This window comes from Lithohypha guttulata (assembly GCF_036872675.1).
Source record: "Lithohypha guttulata strain CCFEE 5908 chromosome Unknown scaffold_8, whole genome shotgun sequence".
Classification (NCBI taxonomy): domain Eukaryota; kingdom Fungi; phylum Ascomycota; class Eurotiomycetes; order Chaetothyriales; family Trichomeriaceae; genus Lithohypha; species Lithohypha guttulata.
In genome coordinates, this window is record NW_027042757.1 from 368,498 (window position 1) to 386,628 (window position 18,131).

At 49.5% G+C, this 18,131-nt stretch overlaps 6 protein-coding genes across 6 annotated transcripts; 5 read left to right on the top strand and 1 right to left on the bottom strand.

The window, feature by feature from the left end:
• Positions 1-1,549: 1,549 nt before the first annotated feature.
• LTR64_008266 (uncharacterized protein) lies at positions 1,550-3,032 on the top strand (the record flags this gene model as incomplete). The annotated part of the gene is made up of 3 exons (XM_064902581.1): positions 1,550-1,687; positions 1,738-1,803; positions 1,854-3,032. 3 exons carry the CDS (start codon positions 1,550-1,552, stop codon positions 3,030-3,032), a joined length of 1,383 nt encoding a protein of 460 aa, XP_064751057.1.
• A 730-nt stretch (positions 3,033-3,762) lies between these two features.
• PSF1 (DNA replication protein psf1) lies at positions 3,763-4,227 on the top strand (the record flags this gene model as incomplete). The annotated part of the gene is made up of 2 exons (XM_064902582.1): positions 3,763-4,082; positions 4,134-4,227. The coding sequence occupies 2 exons, from the start codon at positions 3,763-3,765 to the stop codon at positions 4,225-4,227; spliced, it is 414 nt and encodes a 137-aa protein (XP_064751058.1).
• A 1,134-nt stretch (positions 4,228-5,361) lies between these two features.
• LTR64_008268 (uncharacterized protein) lies at positions 5,362-8,538 on the top strand (the record flags this gene model as incomplete). Its single annotated transcript, XM_064902583.1, has 1 exon — positions 5,362-8,538. One exon carries the CDS (start codon positions 5,362-5,364, stop codon positions 8,536-8,538), a length of 3,177 nt encoding a protein of 1,058 aa, XP_064751059.1.
• Positions 8,539-10,786: 2,248 nt separating this feature from the next.
• Positions 10,787-13,035, top strand: LTR64_008269 (uncharacterized protein; the record flags this gene model as incomplete). The annotated part of the gene is made up of 4 exons (XM_064902584.1): positions 10,787-11,049; positions 11,098-11,296; positions 11,347-11,548; positions 11,630-13,035. 4 exons carry the CDS (start codon positions 10,787-10,789, stop codon positions 13,033-13,035), a joined length of 2,070 nt encoding a protein of 689 aa, XP_064751060.1.
• A 1,011-nt stretch (positions 13,036-14,046) lies between these two features.
• LTR64_008270 (uncharacterized protein) lies at positions 14,047-15,462 on the top strand (the record flags this gene model as incomplete). The annotated part of the gene is made up of 1 exon (XM_064902585.1): positions 14,047-15,462. The coding sequence occupies one exon, from the start codon at positions 14,047-14,049 to the stop codon at positions 15,460-15,462; it is 1,416 nt and encodes a 471-aa protein (XP_064751061.1).
• Positions 15,463-16,896: 1,434 nt separating this feature from the next.
• On the bottom strand, positions 16,897-18,106 carry LTR64_008271 (uncharacterized protein; the record flags this gene model as incomplete). The annotated part of the gene is made up of 2 exons (XM_064902586.1): positions 16,897-17,396; positions 17,446-18,106. The coding sequence occupies 2 exons, from the start codon at positions 18,104-18,106 to the stop codon at positions 16,897-16,899; spliced, it is 1,161 nt and encodes a 386-aa protein (XP_064751062.1).
• Between the last annotated feature and the right edge of the window lie 25 nt (positions 18,107-18,131).

The window sequence follows — 18,131 nt, forward strand, 5'->3', positions numbered from 1 at the left end:
CAGCGCTCAGGGGTTGTCCATCTCGATTTGTTGATTTCTGAAGACGAAAGTTAGGGGAACCGTGCGAACCAGATGCAGCACAACGAAACGGAGTGGAGCCGGCATGCAAAACATCTCACTAGTGCCTCCGCGCTTCTGAAATGTGACCGTGCATGCATTCCATTCACACCAAGATGTCTTGTCGTCGTTGCTCTTGTGCTCACTAAGTTCGATCGGAAGAGCTCGATATGTTGATGTTTTCACATTTTCACAACGGCTTGGAGAATTCAGTGATCACCGAAGGTGGATCGAACCTGTCAGTCGTCCGTGATGGTTCGTTACACAGACTTGTTGCAGATGACCCAGTGCTCATGTAGGCTGCCGCGCACTTATGGCCCCCATCCAGAGTGGCTTCAATTCTCGAGAACTTGGTAAGCTGTAGTTGTGAGCTCGAAACCATCTGATGTGCTGCGTATCAAAGGGTTCGTTTGCCAGTTGCAAACCAGCAATTTCGGTCGGAATGTGATAGTGAGCACAGCATCACATCGACTTGGCAAGAGTGCTGGAGCTGCTGATCCACCCGAATCGGTTGAGGCCGTCTGCAAAGTTTATCAAGCTTCTGCTCCATCCTTACCCGCTACCGAAATGCTGCGAGCATGTACAGTGAACTTTGGATGCCAGATGATTCTGGATGCAGCACGAGAAATCCGATGGGTAGAAGCACGTGTAGGGCGTGCACGAGCCAAGCATGAAACCTGTTCAGTCCCGAAGTAGTCGATGAGGCTGAGGTCGCTCATGGCGACCACCAGCAGACATGGAGCGCAGTCAACGACTAATCTCTTGGACGGAAGGTTATGTTTCATCGACTGATACTCATTCTGCACTTTCGACTGCCTGACGAAGCCCTTTGCAATCGCTAGTGCAGCTTGGTAGTCAGTATGTTGGAGCATGACCGCATGCGGTAAGGTTTGGCAAGACGATTGCAGAGTGAAGAAGACAAAGCCCACGATGTTGGATACGTCGAAATACTCTCATGCTCGAGAATGCCTGTGATCCACGATGCTTTCGATCAAGCGCATCCGGAACAAAAGATTTCGATGTGCTTGATAGTTAGTATGTCTTCCTCCTTCGTCGTTCTTTCTCCTCTACCTCATCCATCCGAGACAAAGCCCTGACGCACCTCATCGGCAACGCACTTCGCAAATCAGCGCAGCTCACACACCGCCTGCCACCCGGGAGAGACATACCTCAGGACTTTGTTGAGCCAGGACTACTGTCAAGCAGTTGTCCTGATGTGTTGTAGCTGAACAACGACTTCCCGCAACAACTCTTACCTGTTCACCATCCACCTTCCGCGACAACAAAGTTCCTTTGAAGATTGTCGTCTTCCGTTACCACAACGATCAAAGAGAGGCTTCTGCTACATTGTCCAAAGCCAGTTGTGTTTGACAGTAACAATCTTGCAAGGCCCTCAAGGTCGTCACTGGGCTGTTGTCCGAGACTGTCATCGTTCGAAAGCTCTGCAACTGATTCCGACTCAGCTCGAGCGCTGCACAACCACCTGCAAACAATGGCACCAGAGAACACAGCCCACGGTCAACCGTCACCCCCTCGTTCGTCTGATGAGCATCACCCCATTGACTACGATTACGGCTCGATTCCATCACACGCCATGTTAGCGCCCTATACTCCTCCAATGCAATCATACGTAAGCTTCTGCACCTAACAGTAGTGCTAACCAAGCTAACCTGATGGTAGAATTATGCTGATCCAGAAGAATATGATTTGCATCGTCATCAGGACCACCACGACGACGACGACCCAGTAAGTGCTTGGTACTAGCCAAGCTTGTGCTGTTGCTGACCAGGAATTAGAGCTACTACCCAGAAACAACTTACCATACACCACCACAACCCATAGCTGCTGGAGGCATGCAGACCCGCAGTGGCAGGTCCATCGGAACACCAATGTCAGCAAGTAGTCCTTCTAGCAGATTATCGGCTTCGCCCCGACCAAAGAGAAATAGGAAAGGCAAGGACAAGGGCAACAACGAACAGTTCAAGATCACCGAGCCTTTGAGCGTGATGACCAAAGACTACGATGTGCCGGTCGAGGACATGGATGCCTGGGTCACCCGACCAAACCAAGTTCGATATGAAGAGATTGGCAAGAAGCACAAAGGTGGTATTCCCAGGCCAATGAATTCCTTCATGCTGTATCGTCGGGCGTACAAGGAGAGAATCAAGAAGTGGGGTGCACAAGGAGACAACAACCAAATGATCTCGTCAGTGGCAGGTTGCAGCTGGCATCTTGAGCCGCAACACATCAAAGATTATTATAACAAGATTGCCAAGACCGAGAGCGACAATCATGCAAAGGCATTCCCGGATTACAAGTTCTCTCCAAACAAGACCAAGAAGAAACAAGTCCACGACGACGAAGAGGACACAGATCCAGAATGGGATGGCGGTTCGGTGTACAGCAACAAGCGAAGACGAGGCCGCCATGACAGGGATGTCACAAGAAGTCGGTCATCGACACCAGCGCACATGATGTATGGGTCTCCACAGATGCATCCTTCGTCGTACCAGATCGGCAACCATCTTATGCCTGTCCCTCAATATGAGCAGTGGGTGCAGCCTGTTCAGTATGGTCAGTACTACTCTTATGACCACATGGGTTATCCTAGTCAAGGACATGCTATGTCATATGGCCCCAGGTCAGTGCCAGTACAACAGGAGCGGTACATATCGCCGCTTGTTGGGTTGCCGCCAACGACTGAAGGGTTAGTGGAGGGTGATGGTCTCATCCAGCCAGACTTCGGTATTGATCCCAGTCTTGATGATTACGCTCCACAAGCAAGTTACCATTATGGGTCGTTCTCAGAAGGTCTTCATGAGCATGATCTTCGGAGAAGTCAGTACGAAGAGCCAGAACCGGTAATACATCCTGGCATGCAAACTCTCGCTCCAGCAGAGTCATCGTGGGATTCAACAAACCATGCTGGCCATGCATTTGATACAGAGTTGAATAGGTGGCCTGGCGAGCAATAGGGATGAAAGGGAGAGGAAAGATACCTGACTGTTTTGTAAAAACATAACTCTCCAGTCATGTAAAGCAAGCTGTCCTGTGTACACAACGTCGTTCAGGATTGTGATGGCGGTCGGAGTTAGGACAATAGTATTGTTGTGCTCAATACAGGAGCAGTAGTTTGTGGCGATGGAGATGTGTATCCAGCTTTTTGCGTACACAAAAGCCTTGTCTGGAATATTCAGTATATACACAGAGAACGCAGAGCTAAAACAGTCATCTTGCAAAACTGAATGTCTTGTGTGAAGGAGTGTTGAGTTGAGTTATCTGTAGATTGCAGGTGAGCTTCGGCACATGAGTCGGTAAAGCAATCGCGAAATTTGGCAAGCGCGTTTCACGCGTCAAACCCCACCTGCATCTTCTGTCGTTCTCCCTTCCAAGAGACCTTCCTACAGGTGGTTGTCGTTCTGTCACAGCTCACTACATCGATGCATGGTGAGCTCGGGAACAAGCTCGTAGGTAAATATCCCAACCCATAGCAGCCTCAACTGATATCAACAGGTCCAAAATGCGAAGCGCATTCAGACTCTTCACCACCTGCCTGGCTACCAGACTGAACTGGTCAGAGCGGTTGCGCGTGAAATCGTTGATTTAGACAGAGACATAAAACAGATCGTGAACCCTTTTCAAGGTTCTTTTGACCCTGTAGCCGAGCCTGCAACTGCTTGTGCCCTGCTTGTTGACCATATATCTATGCGGAGGAACAAGAGATGTCTGCTCGCTTACCATCGTGTGCGAGCTGAGAAGCTCGAACAGATGTGTTGGAGTGGCAAGGATGTGCTAGATCAAACTTATCATGGTGACATAGGACAGAGCAATCGAGCGAATCCGGGCAGTGAAAGCTCATTGAGCCCTGAAGAAGAAGAATATTTCCGACAGTACAACGATATGATGTCTACCTACAAAGGACAATGGACCGATATAGACCTTACAGGAAGTCTTGAACCACCTCGAGACCTCTTCGTCGATGTCAGAGTTCTGAAGGATGCAGGAGAGATTCAGACGGAATATGGGTGAGCGGGCACACTCTCGGGCTGTGCCGTGTATGCTAACCCACAACCTAGATCGATCAACCTGACTAAGAACAGCCAGTTCTACGTAAGACTCGCTGACGTTGAGAGACTTATTGCACAAGGCTTTCTGCAGCGTCTTAATTGACTGAACATTCACCACGTCTACAAACGACGTCCTTACCTGTAGACCATGTTAGTACGACTCGCTACAGCAGCATTGGCTGTTCACTTCTTGCTACCTCGCAATTGCGAACTCGCGAAAGTACGAATGCTGGACGGCTGGAGAAGTGGTTCTTATTTTACCACAGCTGAGCAATGGAAAATCATGTAGCGTTATCGCAAATACTCTGCTCATCGCCAGAACCAGCGAGGACGAACACTCTATAGCAAGGTACTCATCAGAACGACTGTTGTACGAGTATCTGCTGTAATCAGTCCCACATGCATGGTGACAAAGCACATGCACCGGCAGGCTAGTCATTCTCACTGCAGGAACAGCTGCAGGTCATTGAAGACTTCTTGGTGACTTTTGTGCATCTGTTACTGCATGTGAGAGATATAGAAAACTTTACCCGCACATTGCAAGCCTAGCTTTTTATCAATGAATCATTGCTTTTCGGCACGTTCAGTCGACTAACAGCGAGTACTGCTGCACTTGCAATTTCTGGATGACGAGTAATTACAAGTGATTACCTCGTATTGAGGGACACTGGACGGTCTCTAGAGTATCCCAAGAGCTACGAGGTCACTTACACCCTACCATCAGGCACCAGTCCGAGCGTTTCCCATGCTCCTGGCGATTGCTCGAACTTGTGCTCAATTGGGCTGGAAAACTTCGTCATCCTATCCGAAAGTCAAAACTTCAAACTTTTTCCCCATCCTTGAGTTCAGGTAGTGCCGGTTCATCCTTTTGCATTTCCCTGCCGTTTGCAATGCATCTTTGCGCATTAGTGACCTCCTCGTTGTATCCTTGCAACCGCTTGCTAGTAGGATATCTTTCATCAGTATCAGACATCACGCCATGCAATGACAACAGTACGCCATCGCCGAGCTTGACGAGATCTACATAGCCAACCACTTGCACTTGCAGCAAGCGGCTTGAATTAGCTTTCAACTCAAACCGTTCCTTGCAACATGCTTGCCTTGCCTTGAGGAGACCAAATTCGAGTTCCATAGCGCTTCCTGCCGCGACCGAGCTTCTCGGACAAGCTTTGCACAGTAGCTGACCGAGTCGAACACTTCATGGTTCTCCACTCAAGCCAACTCGTCGTGGACCACTATGTCGACTTCCACTCCCGATAGAGCGAGGGGCCGCAGCGGCTCTCTGCACTCGTCTGCCAGGAAGAGCAAAGCTGGGCCAGCACCCATGAATATCAATAAACGGCACCAAGATAATCGCTCTCTAGATACTGCCAACTCGTTGGCAGTGGGGGACAGAACATACGACACCTCCAGACCTCGTGCAAATTCGATTTCGAATTCAACAGCACAGTCCTATGGGAGAACCCCGAACCGATCCTTCTACCACCGTTCCTTTCACGGTCAGCTCGACCCTGCACAATACTCCTCCGAAGGTCTGAGAGAGCAGACTGCAGAAATAGCCAGTCTGGCCTACTCGGACAATACTGAGCACTCCCCCACACGCTCCGAGGATGGACAAGAATATCCTCCTGTGATTGAAGAAGTGTCGGAGCCAGTGACACCTGCAGAATCAGCACACGAGAGATCGGGTGAGGCTTTATTAGCCTTAATACCGGATCTACCATCGCCAGTAATAGAAGCAAGACGACGCACGCCGCCGTTTGAGCACTCGAGTCTCGATATGTATGAGGGCCAGGAACACGATGTGGACGAGAGGACTGCGCTACTCAAAGACAACAAAAGCCCTACTGCCTTTGATGGTGCCAATGAAACAGAACGTCAGAAACCGGACAACAAAAGTACACTACATTTATGGTACGGAGCTGCATCCGCAAACATCAAGTCAGGATGCTACACACTGTCACATCCCAAGACGTGGAGTGGCAGAGCTGTCCTCGGGTCTGTTGTCGTGCGTCCAGCAAAACTTCTACCAGCTGTGTTCTTGGGACTACTGCTTAACATACTGGATGCGCTGTCTTATGGCATGATTCTCTTCCCACTAGGCCATCAACTGTTCGACGACCTTGGTTCGGATGGCATAGCTATCTTCTATGTCAGCACGATCATCGCTCAATTGGTGTACTCGTGTGGTGGTTCAGTCTTTCGAGGTGGCATTGGTTCTGAAATGATCGAAGTGGTCCCTTTCTTTCACAAAATGGCCTTCCTCATCCTCGAAAAAGTCGGCGAAGATGATTCGAAGTCAGTCCTTGCTACTACTGTCCTCTCTTTCGCCATCAGTTCGGTCCTCACTGGAGCTGTCTTCTTTTTGATGGGCGCTTGCAGGCTTGGGTCGTTGATAGGCTTCTTTCCACGGCACATACTGATTGGTTGTATTGGAGGAGTTGGCTGGTTCCTGGTCGCAACTGGTGTTGAAGTTTCTGCAAGATTACCCGGCAACCTGGAGTATAACATACCCACTTTGAAACAGCTTTTTCGAGCAGACACATTTATGCTTTGGCTCATTCCTTTAGCCCTAGCTATCGTTCTCATGATTACTCAACGCTTCGTTAAGTCAAACTTTCTTGTTGGTGGCTACTTCGTTTCAGTCGCTGCAATTTTTTACTTCTTCAAGTTTGCTCTAGGTATACAAATGGATACCTTACATTCGAATGGATGGATCTTCGATAGCCCTCCAGCAGGTAATCCATGGTACCACTTCTGGACACTCTACGATCTCAAAGCTGTCCATTGGGGTGCCCTTGCCGACACTATCCCTACGATGTTTGCACTTACTTTCTTTGGCATACTTCACGTGCCGATTAACGTCCCAGCTCTTGGTATTTCCACGGGCGAGGACAATTTGAATGTCGATCGAGAGCTGATAGCCCACGGAGTCTCAAATACTCTCAGTGGTCTTTGCGGTTCGGTTCAAAATTATCTAGTATACACCAACAGTCTGCTTTTCATCGACTGCGGAGGCAATGACCGACTTGCGGGAATATTGTTAGCCGCCGGGACATTTGGAATTCTGCTGGCTGGACCTGTGATCATTGGTTACATCCCCATCATGGTCGTTGGCGCACTTATTTTCCTGCTTGGCATCGAGCTTCTGGAAGAGGCAGTCGTCGATACCTTTGGGAAAGTCCATAAACTCGAATATGCTACTATCTGGATAATTGTGATTACGATGGGTATCTGGGATTTTGTTGCCGGTATTCTGGTTGGGATTGTGCTGGCAGCCCTGAACTTTGTTGTTCAAACCAGCCAACGTACTGCTATTCGCGCCGAGTATTCTGGCGAAATCGCTCAATCGACAGTGAGAAGGCCACCTGTACAGCGGAAGTTTCTGCACGAAGCTGGCCAGCAATTATTCGTGATCAAACTGGCTGGCTTTTTGTTCTTCGGTACGATTGTGGGAGTCGAGAACCGTATCAGAGCTTTGCTTGCTGACGACGCTTTTCGTGCATCACCACTACGTTTTGTTGTCCTGGATATGTCAAGCATTAATGGGATTGATTTCTCTGCAGCCGAGGCTTTTACTCGAATCAATCGGCTACTGAGTAAGCGTGGTGTACAGCTTTTGATCAGCGGTCTCGAGCTCGACGGTGAGATCGGCATGGCTCTGCGGAATGTGGGCCTCTTCAGTGAAGATTCAGGTGTCAGCGTATACGAAACACTAAACCAGTCGCTGCAGGACTGCGAGAACAAATTGCTGAAAGCTCTTTACGAGCAGCAGAAGCAAAGAGCAGTACGCTCTTCACGCACTACTTCTCACCTCGATATTCCTGCTTCGAGGACGAATGTGGACTTTTCAGCCTCGTACCGCCAGGAATTTCTGGTCAGCTCTCCTCGCCAGAATCAGTTGCATGAAGCAGCGACTGCCACACTGGAGGAGGACCACTCTTCCCTGCAGAAATGGTCAGCATACAAGGCGCCTTTGCCGCTGCTCATGCAGATATTCGGAGACGTTTCGGACAAGAACGAGGACTTTTGGCACAAAGCTGTACCATACTTCGAAAAGGTCACATATCCTCGTAACTCGGTACTGTTCAATGCTGGAGACAAACCTTCGGGCTTCTACCTTCTAGAAGAGGGTCTACTGCGTGCGGACTATGATTTGCCGCAAGGCAGATTTTCTGAATTGATTGTGGAGAAACGTCCGTGCGGTGAGCTACCGTTCTTCTCGGATACACCCCGGACAGCAAGGCTCATAGCCGAGACGCATTGCGTGATATGGCAACTTACAGATCGAAAATGGCATGAGCTGCAAAAGGCACATCCGGACATTGCGCAAGAACTATTGAAGATCAGTTTGAAGCTGACCAAGGAGAGGATGGACACGATCACGGCATATGTTATGACTGCTGCTGGGTAGACGACGATTTTGGGGATCTTTGTGCTGCTTGGGTTTCTATATTTTGACGGAGGTGAAGTTGATCCTCTCACAACGCAAGGTGTTGGTGGCTTATTGGTTTTGGATTAAAAAGTTTGGCAGAAAGCCGCTGTTAGCATGAGTGTCAGAAGTAGCCTGTCGATAATCATTTGCTCACTGTTATGACACCTACCGAGCTGAATAGTTCCAATTACACACTCGATCGAATTGCAGACAATTGGTACAGTTAAATGCCCAAGGCTCTACATCCTTCGATATCCTTAGTCTTCATTCGTCAAGTGTCAGAAAGAAGGTGCATCGAGGAGACAAGTGAGTGCCTACCAGTTCCTTTCCTGCTTGTGATCAACATACAAGCATCAAGGCCTCGTCAATGGTGCCAAGCTGTTTCAGCGCCTGTCGCTTGCTGATATGGGCTTCCGAGATTGTCTGGAGTGCGCCGGAACAGACCCTTACTTTCGCTTTCGGAGCATGGACGAGACGATACGCGCTAGCATGTGCGTTTCGAGCAGGTGTTCTCTGATAACGAAAGATGGTAGTATTCGTATATAGAGTAACTGCTCGTATATTCTACAAATTTCAATATGTGAATGATGGTGACGACGACGAGACAGAGCACTGACGAAGGTTGCGAATGAGAAACGCGTCGTATGTGCCGCCACGAGGCTCGAGAACGGGCGACCAGATAAACCTGGGATTGTCGCATGACCCAGTCAAATTTTCTCAAGAACCTGGGATCTTGCAGCTAAATTTTCCTGATCACGAGCGTATGTAATGATAGACCTGGAAAAGGTTCTCACGAATACCCGAGTAAGGTAAAGGGGCACGACTTGCAGATAGCAGCAGCACATTGATGTATTTTTATTCGTTCTCCGCCCTACTCTGCATATTTTTAGCCTGATCTGCGCGTGGTCATGGTGCGGACGCGAACTATTCTGATACGCCGACTGGTCACAACAAGGTGAGAGATTCCGAGTATGCACCTGACATCCCACTGCTCGTGATGCTCATGCCACGAAGTGATAGGAATGATCGGACGCTCAGGTCTATCTCTTTGATTCTACTTCCCCAGATAACTACTGTCCACATTATCCAGCAAATGTCCGACGTCGTAGAGAAGATTTCGAGGTGGCCTTGAGCTGTGCTATCATCGCGTGATATGCACGCAGTATCCCGCTCGACCTCGCGACAAGTCACAGGTCAACCCGCAACGGGAAGGCTGCTTGACGGTTGTGTTGCTGCAAGAGCGGATTGAGAGCCTCTCGGATCCCCCTGATTTCGAACGTTCCACACAACGTGGCAGTTTCGGCTGAGTTCTCACAACTACCAAGATCCAAACCAGACAACCTCACCTCTTGCTACAGGTTCGGAGCGAGGTGATGAAGGGTACATCTGATAACGTTTGCTTGTCCTCTAGCATCACACCGTACGACATTAAGAAATATTAGTCAAAGCATTAGGCTTGTAAAGGCTAGAGTCAGGGAGGTTCGTATTGAGTTTAGGACATGTGTAAGGGCTGGGAAGGTTTTCAGAAAGTGGATTGATCGACCACAGGCGTGGTCACTAACCAGGACTAGGATTTCCTGGGCACGACTAGTGGGCAGGAAGATGCAGTTAAACTTCGTGAGCATCGCGCCTCCAAATCTCCCGCAAAGGCACGATTGTTGTTGAGTTGCGCCAGCGGAAATGAATCATCGATCAATCGAATTGCAATCACGCTACATGAACAGGCAGTGCCGGCAAAGTCGTGGCGCCAGAGGCCGAGAGTGCTCGAAGAAGGACGAATGGCGGAACATCCGCAACACTCTAGGTCCAAACTGCAGGCCGTAGACGACTGGAGGTCTAACAAAATACCGTGACTGCTCGTTCGACTCGTTTCTTTCCTTCCTTCCCTTCTCTCAAGATACCCAAGATACCCTAGTTCGTTGTTGCTGTTCTGCTTCATACTTCATACTTCTTTCCCTGTACGTCACGACAGTCATTGTTGCAAAGCACACCAGTAAATTTCTAGCGCCCTTTGTTCCTGCCTTCGGGACAATAAGCTAGTCCGTATCACCTGCACGAGTTCAGGTTTCAACTGCATTTCCTCCCTTGAGCCTGTGCACCCACAGCCATCAACTGCTTACCGACTTTTACTGGCCTGCTGATTTGCTCGTCCCTCCTTCGGCTTCAACGCATTATTTCAAATAACTTCTCCTGAGAAACATTCACATTCCATACTATTGCATAAGCCATGTCTGTCGGCGTGCCAAAGGTCGAGGAAAGCACTCCTGTTGCTACCAAGCCAGTTGACAACACTACTGCCTCTGCTGAGCCAACTACACCTGTCATTCCTACAGACTTCAATTTGGGTACAACCGAGCCTGCAACAGAAACTACCACGGAGACACATGCCACCCCATCTGCCACTACAGAAGCAGCTAAGCATGACACAGTCGCAGAGGCTACCCCTGCCACTGAAGGCATTCTCGGTTACAAGGCACCTGGTCTGCTGAAGTAAGTTGGCTAGTCAATCCACTTGCACAACTCACTAACTTGACACAGGCAATTTCGATTTGTCAAGCACTTTTTCTGGTTCAGTGAGGAGCCTATTACCCAACAAGGTCTTGATACCTACATCAAGAACGAGAAGGCTGACGTCGCTCACCACAATGCTGCCTGGGCACAAGAGACGGGTAAAGGTGTATTGTTCTACACCAAGCGCTCAGAGGACAAGGCTACTCCTACCGGTCTCATCTTGATTGTAAGTAACGGAAGTACAAGAAGAAGATAGCACATGCTAACGAACCCTAGGCTGAGGCATCTGCCATCACCAAGACCGGCTTCACCGACTTCTCCTTTAAGATCGGCAGTCACACCCACAAGTTCGAGGCTGCTTCTGAGGCAGAACGAGACAGCTGGGTCGCTGCTATCCAGCGAAGCGCTGATGAGTCTAAGGATTTGAAGACAGATATCACTGGCCGTGACACCTACAAGAAGAATGTATCGGGTTATGGTAAGTGTTTATTTACTTTATGACGTACCTGGAAATGATCGTCAGCTAATGCAACCACTTTAGCTGTTTTGCCTGCTGTAGCTACAACTGCCGCCGTAGCTACTCCAAAGAAGTCTCTAGATGCCACAACCCACACCAACACTGCTACGGCCGCTTCCACCGAGCCCGCTGCCAGGACCGACACCTCGAGCGAGTCCTCGGATGACGAACATAAGAAGCGAAAGGCCGCCGAGAAGCAAGCCAAGAAGGAGCGTTCTCAATCTCGAAAGAGAAACAGCGTCTTCGGCCTCTTTGGCAAGAAAGATGAAGAGAAGACCGAAAAGAAGGTCGAGAAAGAGCACGAGAAAGAGGTGAAGAAGGCCGAGAAGGAGCACATTAAGGAGGAGAAAAAAGTCGAGGCCGAACACAAGAAAGAAGAGGCAAAGGCTGAGCACGATGCTATCAAGGCCAAAGACGCTGCCGAGGCTGCCGCTATTGCCGCAGCGCCAGCAGCTGTCGTGCCTGCTGCTGTGAAGAAAGAGGAAGAACGACCACTTGAGGAAGTCACCACTCCGACCGAGAAGAAGAACAAGCGTGCCTCTGTCTTCGGTGGGTTCTTCAACAAGAACAAGATCGTCAGCCCTACCACTGAGAAATCGGAGAAGGATGTTGTTCCTCATGTTCCAGCTAAAGATGAGCCTTCTGCCGTGTCCGAGACCGCACCTAAGCTTGACGAACCAATTATGAACAAGCCAATAGATACCGCCGCCGTCACTTCTCCAGTCAACACTACTACGAATTCCACTCCAGCAGCGATATCCGAAGAGCCAATTGTTAACGAGCAAACCACTACTGCAGAACCTGCTGTCGTGACACCTAGAACAGAGAGGAAGAGCTTCGTCTCTGGCCTCTTCAAGAAGCACGACAAGAAGGAGGAACAGGGAGAGGACCTCAACACCAATGAGGAGACTGTCAACACTCCAGCTGTGACCTCTACAACCGCGCCAGAGACAGCTGTTGCTGCCACAGAAACACCTGCCGTTGAGACACATGTCAAGGATACCGAGGTTGCCAAGGAGGAAAGACCTGCTCGTGAGAAGCGACGAACTTCCCTCTTTGGCTCGTTTGGTACTCTGAAGCGAAAGACTGAGAAGTCTCCTGCTCCTGAATCACCTTTTGCTACTTCTGAAGAGACCCGATCTCCGGACGAGATTAAGCGAGAGAAGTCGCCTCTCCCTGGCAAGCTTGGTGGTCTCTTTCGCAAGAACAGCCGTGCTAACAAACTAGAGACTGCAGCAGGAGAAGGCAAGACCGACGTAGCAGCCACTGAGACTAAGCCAGCCGTCACGGAAACATCAGCAACTGGAACGCTTGCTAACGCCACAATCATTGAACCCAAGACCGACTCAGAGATTGTCGGTGACTTCGTTCCTGACAATATTCATCACACCGTTCACGATGCAGTTACAGCAGACCCAGCCGAGGTCAAGACTACAACTACAGCTTGAAGGTCCCACGAGGTCAGAGACAGAACTCCACCAACGTCTCCTTCTCGCATACGAGGCATGTCACGGTCAGCGACTCCAGTTGAGCATGAGAAGTGGTGGGACGAGAAGTCCTTTACAGGTATATCCATGTCTCCTCGCAGCCCTTCTCGTCTCTCTGGCCTCGCAGTTTAGGAGGCTTTTTGTTTGTAAGCACGGACAAGCAATTCAGCACAATAATTCAGTGTTACCTGATAGGTACGACACTCTTTTGAAGAGAAACCACGATCCCTAAATCGCCAGGCAACTTTTCCCACAAGATACCCAGTCGAGCACAGATGGACAAAATTGTATTTGGTTTATTGATTTTTTGATATTTGCGATACCCAGTCGGTCAAGCGAGCTTTCCATTTTCTTGATGAGAGGAAGAGATACCCAGGTTGCGCTGCGCGATTCCTCAACCTTGCGCATACCATGAAGGATATTGGCATGTTAGACAGCTAATTCTATTGAGTCAGCTAGTCTATGTGTTGACGTTGGGGGACTTGTTCGTGTTATTGGCTCGAGTTCGAGGTCTTCCTGTAACCTCGACAATACCATTGTCGCAGTTTCAGGAAGGTTCTTGAAAACGTCAATAACTATCCGATCGGGATAGGTCTTCCGCCTCATGTATATTTGTTTTGGTTAGGAATATTTCCATGAAATAATAGCTAATAGAGAGTCGTTCATCGTTGTTAGCATGTCAACGAGCCTGCTCATCCTGTTGTGATTCACTGCATGATTCTTCCATGACATCCTTCGATCCGACCCCTGACTGCGTGATGGCAGCAAGTGGATTTGAGTAGCTCATTGTAAAAATCGCTACGTGGAATTGTAACCACTTCCGGGCAGGAGTTAGAGAGCTCATAACTCAAGTTGAACCCCGAGATATGCCCTGTGCGCGTCAGTTCCAGGGTCCACCTCAGACCATCCATTCTCGGATCTACCACTGCACCACATTGCAATCGTGTCGCAATCGAGCTCGAGACTCAGAAGATGGCACAGTTGCTGCCTCGTCGGGCACCTTACGTGTGCAAAGCGTGTCGGTCAGCGCAAGCAGCCAGGCCAATAATCAGAGCTTTTTCCACTACTCTCAGTCGAGCCGCAACACTTCGACAGCAACTTGAAGGTCGAAGCTCCCCAATACCCAACAAGAAATCCAGTGGTCTGCCTGCTCAAGTCCAGAGACCAAAGGCTGGCAGACCTGGGATAAACCCACCGTCCTCGTTGACGCCTCAAAAGGCGCGAAAGCCTGCAAACGAGACGGCAGAATCGACGACACCACCTCCAGCCTCCAAGATAAATTCAAATGCGCTCCTGACCAAGGACTCGAAGTTGACGGTACGGTCGATACAGGAGGGTGCATTAGCCATACTGGAATCAGAAGAAGTGCCGGATGAGGCGACAGTCCTTGCTGTTCTGCAAAGAGCTCAGGAACTGGCAGATGTTCTTGTCCAGACACAACCGTTACAAGGTTTACCACAGTCGGACCTTTCGACAGAAAAACAGGGCGCGCGGACGTCTTCTACGAGCAACGATGGAAGCTCTCTTTTCGTGGAGTTGAATGAGCCTCAAGTTCAGGCAAGGCAGGAACAAGATCAGGTCGCTACACCACTACCTGCTTCTGCTCTGTCCATCGAGGACCGCAGAACCCTCGCCTTCCTCTTAGTGAAAGCGCTATACCCTCTCCTCGAAGATCCCAAAGTATACATATCCGAACGTATTCTCACCTTCTACGTCGAGATCGCAACAACTCTTCAACTTCCTCAATACCTTCCTAAGATACTTCACCTCTACGCCCACAAACAAATACCCAAACCAGGCTCTCACCCCATCCAGTACTCCGAACCCTGGTCCTCGACACCCAAATACGCTGTCCCACATCGTCTCGCAGACCTCGCCATCGAATCAGCAATCTCGATCCGTGACATGCCCCTCGCAATCAGCCTCATCGACGAAACCGTCGCAACTACTCAATTCAAATGGGCAAAATTTATCAAGAAAGCCGCTTTCCCACTCACCCTCGCGTCCAGCGTTATTCCCTTGGCCTGGACCCTCTCCTCGCGCGCAGCAAGATGGCAAATCAGCTGGGAAGAAGACACTTTCTTCTGGATGTGTATCTCTGGCAGCAGCGCGTATATTGGCACTATGGGGATTCTTCTCTATATCACAGTGACGACGTGGAACGATCACCATAAACGAGTGAGGTGGATTCCGGGCACGAACTTGTGGCCAAGATGGGTTCGCGAAGAGGAAAGATACTACCTCGATAGAATCGCGTTAGCTTGGGGATATCAGGATGTGAATCGACACGGAGAAGAGACGGGAGAAGAGTGGGAGGCGCTCAGAGAACTTTTGTTGAGAAGACAATTGGAGCTTGACCGAAGCGCGTTATTGCCTGGTATGTTGTGAAAGGAAAACAGATGGCCTCTGGCTAGCTTCCTACACATTGAGCAGAGGCAAATCGCTGGCGACTTTGAGTTTTCGACGTTCGTGAGGCTCTTCATAAGAACTCCTTCCATCCTCGCACGACCGGATATAGTCACGGGATTTTTCGGTCATTTTCCAACTTGTGCCAGATGGTACTCCTTTACACCTTCAGCTTCGGTGATGACTCACTAATTGACCCCCGAAGGGTCAGCGGTCTTCTGGCGACTCTCTGACAGTACATAACACTACCTGTGCTCGCTACCACCATGACCTCAACCACTACCATGAACAAGGCCCACCTAAACAGACCCCCAAAACCAACACATCCTACTCAAAACCACCGCAAATATACGCAACCATGTCGCTACAAAAAACCACTACAATCAACGACCTCCCCAACGAACTCCTCATCATGATCTTCCTACACATCCCCTCAATCCGCCTCTTCCGCCACTCCCACGACACAGCTCCAAAACCTGCAGAGGTATGTCGACGCTGGTGTCTGATGAGCTTTGATGCGTTTTCGATATGGCATAGTTGGCATTTTCGGGGGAGTGCGAACGGGAGTGGGTGTGATGGTGATGGCGGGATGTATAGGTATAGGCGGGGGGAGTATTTGAGGAGGTGGATGGGGGGTGTGGATGGTAAAGCTGAGGAGGGACTGAATGAGATTTCAATGAGGTGTTGAGACGAAGTTGAGGGAGTTGTATTGTTGACCTTGTTGAAGTTGTTGTGGTTGCACTTCAAGAACTGGTGATTTTTTGTGCTTGGACAATGTCGAATGCTGTTTGAGAATGTGGCTAGTAACAAGAGTTGGTAAACCCATTGTGGTTGAGCGAAGAAATGCGTTCAACATTGTCCATATACTAGTTCGACTGGACGGCATTACACAACTCTATTTATCGATGGGGAATGGTGAGCAGAAAAATCTGGGATTATTGCGCCTACTGAGACTTGGCACGGAATAGGCAAGAAACAATAACAATTCGTGTTTGGAAGAGCGTGAAGCGGAAAACGAATGTGTATAGTCGAGGATGATCAACCAAGCAAACTAGTGGGCAAAAGCATCAGAAGTGCTGTAACATAAGTAAGCCATACAGCCATCACCTTCCTATAAATTTCGGAAGCGAGACGCAGACACGAGACGAGTTTCACACTGGTTCATCACAATTCATCATTTTCGAGCTCGCACATCTGGCTGCCTCATTCTCTTTCTCGCTGTGCTTCTTCCTTCCCAGCCATTTGACAGTTATCTCATAGCCTACCTGTGGAGATTTTCAACAGGGTCATCTCCCGTATCCTCCATCTCTTCCACTCCTTCCATACACACATCGTAGTCGCCATTAGATCATCGTCATATCTCTGTTGTGGTATCGTAGAAAATCTCCTTCTTCTTCTTCTTCTCCATCTCCATCACTATCCTCTCACCTTGCGGCGAGTCTTGCCCCTTCCCGCACCACCTCGAGCACTGTTGCCACCAGCATTTCCTGCTCTATCTGGCCAGGTATTCGAAGCATATGGATCCGTATCTTCTTGTGTGAGTTGAAGAAACTGGTTGGCGCCTTGAGCCGCAGGATTTGGAGCGAGAGCGAGGGCAGTTGTGTTTGCGTGTCCAACTGAGTTATCCATAGATGGTTCTGCTGGTATGGGGGAGTGGTCTGGCGTGAGGTCAGGAGTTGGTGGGATCTGGTCGGGTGATCTAGTAAGCGTGACTTCGTTCATGCTAGTTGAAAGGTCTTCGATGGTGGAGGAAGCTGAGGTGTTGGTCGTTGGTTGAGTATGGCGTTCTTCCTGTGGAGGCAGGAGTTCATCATGAGAATCCTGCTGCTCATTGTTGTGAGTTTCATATTCTGCTATCTTGCAATTTCCATGGTCGTAGGATGGGCTCTCGTTGTCATTGCCGGACTCAGCTGGATCTGTTTCGGTGAGCAAGATGAGGAGTAATGGAGTTGGATACAGGCTTACCTTCTTCGCCTTGAAATCCTTCAACGTCTGCGTTATCTTCATCAGGAGCCATGATACTTTGTTCAAAGTCCAAGTCGTCATGTCGATTTCTGTTGCCGCTGCTGGACTGCAGTGACGTTCGCAGGGACATCCCGAAGCGTTTGTTGTAGACATCGTCAAGCATTTCGATTCGGTCTCCTTGCTTAATGGTTTCAGCTTCCTCGTCCATATAAGTCAACGAAGGTTTCTTGTGAGATTCATCAAGTGCTGACTGCCACATCGTAATGGTTGTAGCAAGCTCCTCCTCCCTCATGCCTCGCGCAAGTGTGGCAACATCTTTACGATCACATGCGAGCAGCGGGTCATTGACGCGCTTCTCGCCTTGATCATAAACATGCTTCAGAAGGGTTCTCATGCCTCCTACAAGAGTCATGATATTCACCATGGTTCTCCTCATTTCATCAGAGTCGAAACTATTGTCACCTGTCTCCAGAACATTATCGGCTTCTGCCTGCAGTTGGCCAAGTTCCGCATCCCAGGTGTGAATGACCAGGCTATCATCGTTGTCCGGCTCTCTGGTAACATCAATCAAGGCACACCACTGCTCGAGTACGGCGTCAAGCGCGTCTCGGAGTTTCTCAATGGTCCCAAGGTTGTCCCTGAGCAAATTAGGCCGGCTCATCATGACTGTACCAGAGTTTTAGTAA